At 41.5% G+C, this 10,288-nt stretch overlaps 1 protein-coding gene across 3 annotated transcripts in view; it reads right to left on the bottom strand.

Annotated features, from left to right (window-relative positions):
• Positions 1-10,288, bottom strand: part of CLIP1 (CAP-GLY domain containing linker protein 1) — a 52,514-nt gene that overhangs the window by 25,072 nt on the left and 17,154 nt on the right. Inside the window, exons 7-11 of one of the 3 annotated variants that reach the window (XM_010132801.1) lie at positions 9,598-9,658; positions 8,471-8,503; positions 4,344-4,448; positions 1,965-2,909; positions 578-694 (exon numbers count right to left, since the gene is read on the bottom strand). In XM_010132801.1, the coding sequence (XP_010131103.1) occupies positions 578-694; positions 1,965-2,909; positions 4,344-4,448; positions 8,471-8,503; positions 9,598-9,658 (1,261 nt within the window). The remainder of the gene's footprint in view (positions 1-577; positions 695-1,964; positions 2,910-4,343; positions 4,449-8,470; positions 8,504-9,597; positions 9,659-10,288) is intronic. The other 2 variants (XM_010132804.1, XM_010132802.1) reach the window with 2 other exon arrangements.

The raw sequence follows: 10,288 nt of genomic DNA, 5'->3' as shown, positions 1-10,288 counted from the left end.
ATTGGTGCTGGACTGCAAAGAAAAGGGAGGATATTGAGGAAGGTAAGAAGTGAGACTCCTCCGCCAGCTTCAAGGATTTACTATGGCCATGGCAAGTTTCTATGGCAGGGACAGTAACACCCAAAAGCAAGTCTTTTTGTTACTCACTGCTGTGTAGTTTCTCAGGGGAATCCCCCCCCCAGCTACACAATACTCGAAATCAGGTAAAAAACGTGTTCAAAACCCCCTTGGAGGATGTGTATAGCAAGTGTTAATTTGTACAACAGTTATAACGAAGGACCACATGTTCCTTCAGGAGCAGCCTAAATTTCAGCTACCTGCTGCTTTTGTTTTGGTTCAGTCTTTTACCTGAAATCCACAAACAGATGAGTCCTGTTCAGACAAACCACCTGAAAACCCCAGCTCAGGTGAAATGCTCCTTTCACTCCGAGACAGATCCCACGACTCCCAAACCCTCACCTTCTTGTCACGAGTGAAACAGCTGTGGAAGACCGCTCAGACCCACAGACTTCATTATGCTCTCACCACAAAAACCAAAATCCAAAGGATAAAGCCAAAATTTTGGAGAATTACTCACCAAAACTTGAAGTTCCTTTTCCAAAGAATCTTTAACTTGATTTACTGCACTCAAGTTTTTCTCAAGTTCAAGAAGCTTTTGCTCTTTGCCCTGCAGTTCTTTGGCCAGATTACTAGCCTGACAAAGATGATGAAATGGAGTAAAATAAAATTACAAACATGAATGAAAAAGAAGGAAAATTAAAAGTTGAAACAAAGAAATAACTAGAATATTAAAATCACTGTAAGACAAAAAATAAAAACAAAACTGAAGAAAAAAAAGTGGTATGTTGACTGAGAGAAGGTGATTTCCACTGATGACTACTTACATCAGCATTCACTTGCACCTTGAATATATTTGACATCATTAAAATTTAGTTCTCTTGGAATTAACGGTGAAAACATTATTTAATAGCAGAGATTTTTGAGTACATTCAAAATCTCAAAACGAAGTTACAGCATCAGTTGAATTAGCAGGTTTGGTTCTTTCTCATTTAATTTTTAACTGATCAATTCAGCATTTATGCCTCACTGGCTGTTCAGACCAGTACAGGCAGGGGATGTGATTTTTCAGGAGGCTCTGTACCACACCCAGGGGCAGCACAGCAACCCAGAGTCACCCCACAACCAGAGAAATCTAGTATCTTGGAACCATCTGTGAAGGGTTTAGGAAAGCTACTTCCGGTAACTTCCCCACTGCTCTCACAGCTGGAGCTCCGGCTTGTCAGGTCAGGCGTAGAGTGGGGACCCCTACAAGGGAATGACAGCTCAGCATGTCTGCTCCTGGCTGCAGTGGCAGAACACCCTTCAAGTACTGAACGCCCTCACAGAGACACTTCATCCAAACCCAAGAAAAGCCTTGGCAAGATGCATCTGTGCTTCCAAACTGCTGTGAACATCATCACTGCACACGCTGGGCGTAAAGAAAAGTCCCCCCAGGATCTTTCTTTGCTTTCTTTTGGTTTTAACAGCCTTTTCCACCACTTTGTTTGGTGAGAGGTCCGGCAGTGAAGGTACAGAGGAAACACTCCCCTAAGTCACTTTTTATCTAAATGCCTCTAGCACCAAAGGTTAAAACCTTCTATTAAGACACGTGGATTCTTCTCCCCCATAAGCCAAACCAACTTTTTGATAAGGCGAAGCTTTCAGCAGTGGCATGCCAAAGCCAGCAGCAAGAAAACACAGACATAACGTTTTTTTTCTGTTCCTTAGTGGTGCAGACTGGGCACTAGAAACCTCTTGAGAGACGTCGCCCCGTTAGCCCTTTCTCTAAACCTCCTCAGATGGTTCTGCGATACACATTCAGCAGAGTTTGTTTATCCTGTGGCAAGTTTGCTGTGGCAGATTAGAACAGTACAAATGTAAAATGAAAACAAAATAAAAATAAAAGGATGGATGTTGATACAAACCTTGCTACTTCCATCAACCTTTTCAGTCTCTAAATTCTGAATTTGTTTCTCAGCTGCCTCAAGCTGCTTGCTAAGTTTCTGGATTTCCAATTTACCTTCAGAATTGGCTTTCTGAAGTGCAGCAAGGTCCAAAAGCTTTTCTTCAGCAGCTTTGATCTGTGGTGTAAGACTATCAATAACTTTGGTTTGTTCATTGTACTTGGCTTGCAGTACCTCTAGCTCCTTTACCTTTATCTCAGCTTCCTGCAATTTGTTTAAAGTGTCTTCCATTTCTACTAGATGCTGATCTTCCACACTTTCCAGCTTGGTCTTCAGGCTTTCCAGGCTTTGATCTTTCTCCTCTGTGACTGCCAGCAGTTTTGCTTTCAGTGATTCGATCTCTTTTAAATGATGAGATTTTTCATTTTCCTGCTTCTGTTTTAAATTTGCCATTTCTTTTTCATAGTCTAATTTGATCTTCTCAATTTGAGTCTTTAACTCTGCAAACTCTGCCGTCTCGGCCCCTACGCCTTTGCTGAAAGACACTTTGAGCTCTTCCATTGCTTGTTGATGGGAGGCGATTGCAGATTCCAGTTTTGACTTCCAGAGCTCTATTACGTCTGAATTCTCCTTGTTGGCGTGGTCAAGCTTCGTTTTCAAGGACTCGTTTTCTTTTGTCATTCTCTCGTTTGAAGCTGAAAGCGATTTGATCTCTTTCTGCAGCGCTTCTTCACTAATTCCAAACTTCTCTCTCAGTGAATTCATCTCATTCTGATGCTCTTTGCTAACCGCTGCCATTCTTTCTTGCAAAGAACTTATTTCTTGTAACAATGAAAGAGAAGTGTCCACGTCATCAATGTGTTTACTAGACTCTAATCTCCCTCGAAGCTCAGCCACTTCCTTCACCCGCAAGGCTAGATCTCTTTCTAGTTCCATGATGCGAGATTTCTCCGACACCGTGGCCACCTATGAGTAACAGCATTTTGGGAAAAGAAGAAAGAATTGTAAAAGGAGTGTTAATACAAAGACACTTAATGTCTCACGGAAAAGAAACCACCGAGTGTTGCAAACCACCATCATCAGTGTGCTCTCTCCAGCGTTCTGGATTAGAATACCTTTCAGGTTCAGGGTCAGCTCCTATTTCTATGGCATTCCAAAGAAACCTTGGAGTAAAAGCAGATGCTGCTCTTACATGTGAAATGAGACAAACTTTTGTTTCATTTATGTACAAGTTATTGCTTTAAAAAACGCAAAATATCCACATCTTTGATTTACATGCATATTACATTCTTTCTAAAGGTGGAATTTATTTAAACTCATTTTTCTGCAGTTATCAGAAACAACGACTTGCTAAAGAACTTACAAACTACGCTTATGTATATCATCAATGTTTAACAAAACCATTGTAAAGCGGACTGAAGAAAGGAGAACTCTGAGGTCTTTATTTGTTGAAATAATTGCTTCCAAGCTCACCTTGTGCCAGCTATGAGACAGAGTAAAATATAAACATATTTTTAGCCTACAAATGCTTTGAAACTCCTTCTATCTCCATTGTTCTGTCTGAAAAAGTGTCCTCACATTACCCGAGCTCTTCACTGACTAACAAGCATGCAAAGCCACCACAATTATTACTAATTAGGAAGCTACTGTTTACCATACCAACATTATACCTTATTATTACATCAACATCCTGAAACAGATACCACTTACCTGCAACTGCTTTGTAAAAGCACTTATTAGAGAGCACACTCTTGGTCTCGTAATAGTCATCCCTACCTCAACTTCAAGAAAAGCCACATGTGTGAGCGTGAATCTCTCTCCCCCCTCGGAAGAATTGACATCTGCTGAGCTGCTGACTTGGGACAAAGTATGTCCAGCAATATTTTGACAGGCAACAGTATTACTGATGCTTCTGGAATATCCATGAAAAGATTTTGTCATGGATAGAAAAAAAAACAACTAAAAAGCCACTGCAAGCCATGATTTAGCAAAGCAAATAGTACAACTATCAAGACCTCAGAAACCAAGCCCCAAATATTAAGTTGGTATGGCATAGTCCATCCTACTTTTTTAGGATTTAGTGAACTTTGCTGCTTCTAAAAATGAACGACTGAACATTCCCTTTGTCAGTTCACAGTCCCATTTACTACTTTTGACTTGGATTCCAGTATTAGTTTTGCAGTTTCAAGACGTCTTACCTGAATTCTTCTGAAGAAAGGAGTACAGGCATACACATACACACCACTGATGCTCAAAATTAATGCTAGTTGTTAGAGTGTTCCAGCTATAGCTAGAGCAGGTGCTGATCATGGCAGGAGCAAGGACCTGGTTCAGCATGTGCCATCAGAAATCTTCCATAACACAAATCAGTCTTGTCATTTAAATAGTGAAAACCATTACCCTAGTGTCTTCTAACTCCCTCTGGAGTTTGTCAGCTTTGGTCTTTTCAAAGAGCAGGCTCTGTTCAAGCTCCTTAATGCGGGCATGCTCCAGTTTGGTCTGCGTCTGTTAGTAAAAAGGGAAAGGAAGAGAACACAACGGTGCCACCATCACATGCCAGCACAAGAGGAGGGAGCCACATGCAGGCCGTGCTGCCAGAATCTTCTACCAATGATGAGCAGAGAAGATGCAGTGGATAAAATGGACAGGGAAATGCTACGGATGAGAAAGATGGACTGAAAGTGTAAATGGACTGACGTGTAAAAAAATTAAAATGTAAAAAAAAAAATCACAGACGAAGAAACATGAACAAAAATGCTTCATGCAGCCAAGTAGAAGTTATTTATCAGTACATGAAGTTTTCAGCACAAATTAGAATAGTTATGTAAAAAACTTCTGTGTCTATATATCTAGACCTGTTCTAAGAGGATGGTAAGTCCCTTTCCTTGTCATCCCACTAACTGTCATCTTTAATGTATTTGGCTTATTTTATAAATTCTTTAGTTATTTACCAGGGAACAAAAATTCTCCACTGAAGCTTGTGACAAATCAAAAGTTTTTAACTTTTTCATTTTTTTAAATGTATCTCAAGTCTTAGCCATAAAAATCCTTTTGGCCAAGACCTGGGAACATTCCTGTCTGTCACTATGGTATGAATTACTTGAATAGAAATAGGAGAGAAACGGTTGCCTATCACTGCAGAACCCTCCTCGTTTTTCCCCCTCCTCCTCTCTTAGGAAGGAAGCAACAAGAAAGATTCTCCAAAACTAGGTTAAAAAGTGCATTGGACTGGTTGCTCCGCGGTGAAGTCTAAATACTTTGAACAAGATGTGGAAATGAGATTCTTACAGAAAGCAGGAAGCAGATGAGACCAAGTGAGCAGGTACCTCCCACCTTTGCTTACGAAGAGGTCGAATTCTCAGCAAGAACAGAGAATATCGGAGGTTCTGGCTTGATACTCCCAGAGGCCTGCAAGAGAGCTTGAAGGTTGAGAGATGCAGGTCAAGTCCTGCAGCTGGTTCAGATCTGACCAGCACTTCTGAAGGGGGGAACAGAGAAAAAAGCAGTATAAAGCGGGAAGAATCAGGTGCCAGGCTGATTTCTGAAGTGCTGAGGTTTGAGTATTGTGTCACTGTTAGTTTGAATTTACTAAATAACCCAATTTAAAAGGATTATGAAAGTCTGCTCTTGCTTCACAGTGTCTTTTCCAAAACCAGCAGCTTTTCACAGCTTGCACACGTTGAGATTAAGGTGGATGTCCAGAAGAAGACTGAATGAAGTTAAACGTGTGTTTATTAACCAACGAAGTTGCATCCACCAGTCCTGATGAAAGTTCTCCACAGAGCTTAACTGCAGCAGTTAATTTACTGCGGAACGAAGGAACACAGCAACCCCCAAACCCCACAAACTACTGCTGAGAGAAGAGAGTCCTGCAACCTGAGCAGCTCCCGCTGGACTGGAAGAGTCCAAAAAGGCAGGAAGATGCAAGAATAATTCCCAGCCACAGCGCAGTGGTGTGTGCCCAGCTGGCAGGACACTGCTCCTCTGACTGTTGTCAGATGGCAGTTTAAAATCCCTACAGACTGGGTTAGTTATGGAGTGACAAGCTGAGCAGCGCTGCCTCCACGCCAGCCGCAGCAGTTAAAGATCTTCAGTAGTCTCTGCAGAGCAAGCAGGATGGGGCTGAGCCTCCTGTTCTGCTTCAGGCCTGTTCTCCTCCAAACACGGAATTCCTTCTGACAGCATCATACTATCTTCTCTCCCAAAAGCATGCAGACATCTGGCCAGTTGATTTTTTAAACACATTGCCAGCTGAAAACAGCTGGGTCTTTTACCGTCCAGTTACCAGCTCCAAAACACTAAAATCCACAAACACTAGAAGTTGCTTCTTGAATTGGTCTGTTTTTTTTAATTCTGTGGCAGATTTGTTTCTCTATCTGTGGAAGATCTTCAGTGTATGCAGGGGAAAAATCCCCACGAGAACATGCTACTGTTTTTGCCTCCCACACAGCCTCTGAAAACGGAACTAAGTATTCTAGGGGAAATAAGGATATTTTGTAGGTGGCTGTAACTCAGTCCCCTCTCTGAGACAGGACACTAGTACTTCTGATCCGCAACAAAACAGTAGGTGTGAAAAGTATTTTAAAAACTCAATATTCATCACCTTCCTTGCTCTAATTCAACACGGGGATCTACTAAAATCTAAGACCCCCCAAACCTGATAGTTGCAGAATTCTCCCTGCAGGACTGCAAAATACGCTGTCTAAAGTCTTTCTATGCTACATAAAACCCAAAACGTTTTCATCATTAATTTTACAGACATTCTTTTCCTACCACAAAGATCAGATCTACTATCACTGGTTACTGGGGCTTTTATTAATTCCATCGTATACATTACAAAGGGAAGTAAGTTAAAATCCTACCAAAATGGAAACAAAAGATAAAGAAAATACTCCAGAGATCTCTGCTGGACACTTTTCCCCCCATTTAGTGGATGAAGAATTATCCTTTAAACAAGTCCAAGGGAAAGGCTACAGGTTCCCTGAGGTAAAAATACTGTGAACTTTTGAATCACTCAAATTCCTCTCCAGATTATCTAGAAGAATGTCTAAATGATTAAGTTTCTCGTTGAGGAAACACAGAGCAGAGTGAACTGAGAAGAGCAGAGTACTACAAAAAGATGAAAAGAATTTGATTATAAACCCTAACTTGGATGGAAAAGGAAAAAAACCCCAACAAACCACCACCAATGAAGGAAGCATCTTCACCTTCTCCAAAACTCAGCAGTTAGATCAAGAGTGACGGGGAAATGGGATGGGCCTTACTTTGCCTTGAACCTTCAGGAAGTCTCCTCAAACTTCACAGACCAGCCATCAGCTATTTTCAGCACTTGTGTATTCCTGCTACGCTTTCACTGCAGAATAAACCTTGCTGTTAAAGTTCTCCATCTATAGGGCAAACTGTGACATTGTGCTGAAGCCAGAGATGCTGATAATGAGTTCTAGGGTAGGGCAAGACAACTTTCAGTCCCTTCGTGCTGGGAGGACAATCACAGAACACAACTGAGATTATGAAGCATTAGCCTAGAAGCTAAGGGATCACCCACTTCTCTCCTTCAGAGAGTGAAGACATCAATTTTTAATGGAAAAATTAGACTAGGGAAATCGGGAGTAAAGATAGGATTAAAGGAGGAGTGCACAAAACAAGAGTAAGGAAGGGCACATGCAGATTTACTTCTAACACACCGTGAGCCTGAATGGAAGAATAGAGGAGACCCAGATCGCTGAAGTAGCTTCGCAAAAGGAACACCTAAGAATGCACAGCAGGAAACCGGTTTTAGTCTTCAGAACATCCTATCTTGGCTGGGGATGCAGCAGAGGCAGCCTGAGATAAATTTTCCTGAGTCAAATCAGAGAGAGGGCTTTTAAATTCCTCTATTCTGCGCTATGGAAGCAAGAGGGCTGCTTAAATGTCTTGTAAGGCAACTTCTGGTACCCAGGAGCACACATTTCTCCTACATAGCTCGAAGAGAAGTTACATGAAGATACTGTAAAACCAGACAGCTTTGTGCACTAAATCTTCAGAGATTTTTCCTCACCTTTCCCCTTAGCATTTCACACTAAAGAAATGAAACAAGGGGAGGTGGGGAACATACTGACTTTTCTTACTCAGAAAAACTAATCGGCTAATTGTGTACAACATCTATCGAACAGCAGTAGGAGCTCGTAGAAAGCAGGCAGAACTTTGTGATGAAGCACCTCTAGTCCTACCTTCAAGTGGAAGTCATTCTCAGACCCCGGACGGTCATTTTCTACAAGCTCCCACACTCTTCAATTAGTTGCCAAGTCCCCGACCCTAAAGAATTCTAATGACACATTCGCCCTCTCTTCAGTTAAGGGGATTACGACGTTTAGTCATGACACACAATCTTTTTGAGAGATGCTGTAATTGCTCTGAAAGCAACATGCACACAAATACTAGAGTCAACGTTTCAATAACAGATTATGCAGTTAGTGAATAAGTATAAGCATTTTCTGCACACAATCTGTTAACATGGGATGTCTCCGCACATTGAAGTGCCCTCTTACATTTTCTGGGTCTTCCGAAATCTGCCTCTTTCGCTATCAGTAAAATTAAAAAAACAAACAAACAGAAATATTTCACCTGCAGACTCAGCACTATCATTCCAACAAACAACAGGATACATTTTATTATCACCAAGTCAGTCTAAACTGTGGAAGTTACGCAGCTTGACAAGCCAGAGGCTTTAGCATGGTTTGCCATGGCTATCGACTGGTTTAACAAAAAAATAAAAATTTAAAGTTTTCCGAGGACTAAATAATAAAAGGAGCATTCTATGAAGAGCCTAGATAGGTATCTTAATGAATGGAAGACTAAAATAAAAGAAATGTTATATGAAATGAGTAATTTTCGTAAGGCTGGCACTTCAATCACAAATGGCTCATCGAACATAATTCACCTTGTACTTTACGCTGAGCAAAAGTTTAGTATTTTTCTGACAAAGCAACAACATCTTGCTTTTTAGTTTGAAATTTGGGACAAAAATTGGCAGGGTCCAAATATTTAACGCTTCATGAAATGGTTCCTATTCTGTCTGTGCAAGAACCTGCGGTGCTTTAGCCCAACATTAGCTACACACGCAGTAGAGAGATCAAAATTGCACACACGAATTAATGCTCAGATTTTGCGTACAGTAACTCTCAGGACAAAACACTCTTTGCTAATCAATCCTCCCTAAGGGAAGCAGGAGGATTCTTAAAAAAATTTGAAGACAAACAGGACTAGTCTTCAATATTAAATTTCAGAGGCATAAATATTAACTTGCAATTTGGTAACATCAAAATCAATTTTTCTTGATGGTTACCTTAAAGCAAATCCAGAAACATTGCTAAGATATAAACTAAAGTATCAACAAGTAGAGTTTTCTATGAATTAATTTCGTTACTCTTAACGACTGCAGCCATTTCACAGCGCAACCCCTGCCCAGGTGTGTGGCTCACTCGGGCGCAGGCCTGGGAGCGATGAAGGATCGCAGGACTGGGCAGCGCTCCCACGTGCTTTGCACGTGCTTGGACCAGCAGCGCACCTAGTCATCACTCCTGCCCTTCTCTCTTCTAGAGGACCTAGCACTTAATCCGAACTGACTCCACTTCTGTGTCCTACTATATACCCTGTACAGCTGGAGATATTTTACCTCTAGGTCTCCTTTGGTAATGGATTCTTCTTCCACTCGGAACTGGAGGTCTTCAACTTTCCTGTAGGGACAATTCATTTAAAATTCAGGTAACTTTGAAAAAAAATGCTTTCAGGCTCACTTTTCAGTGGAAATCAGAACTACAGCAACATCATTCTGATCATGCCAGCAAATTAGGCAGAAATCTCTCCCAGGAAGCATCGGAGGGAAGGAAAGTCGCTGTCTTTAACGCACAACCACTGACAAAGTAAGGCATCAGTCTTTCCACAGCTCTAGAAAGAGAGTATTCTGTTGCATTTTCTGAAGAGTTAAAAAGAAAGCCTTTCAGTCGTCATTCTCTCATTCTTTCATCCTTCTGCACATGCTCCAAAGAGGTGACGTAAGTGACCAGTCTGCTCCCACACTACCATTCACCTAAGAACCAGTCAGAAGGTTAGGATGCCTCCGAGACACCCATGGGCCTTCTAGAAGTGCACTGGTCAACCTGCATCAAAACTCTAGCGCAGACAGACATGTTTGGTGTCACAATGAACCACAAGATGCAGAAAGGGAGCGTGAGCAAGAACATTGCCTTGCCTTGCCCATACAGGAGTGTCAGCATGAGAAGAGAGAAGTGAGAAACTAATACCTGACTTCAAATAAAATCTGTAACAAGTCTTTCTTGCCTCCCCTGACTCTGGTACATCCCAGT

This window comes from Buceros rhinoceros, unplaced genomic scaffold, assembly GCF_000710305.1.
Source record: "Buceros rhinoceros silvestris isolate BGI_N320 unplaced genomic scaffold, ASM71030v1 scaffold6793, whole genome shotgun sequence".
Lineage (NCBI taxonomy): Eukaryota > Metazoa > Chordata > Aves > Bucerotiformes > Bucerotidae > Buceros > Buceros rhinoceros.
The sequence above is the reverse complement of the archived record's forward strand: the minus strand, read 5'-3'. Positions and strand labels throughout refer to the sequence as shown.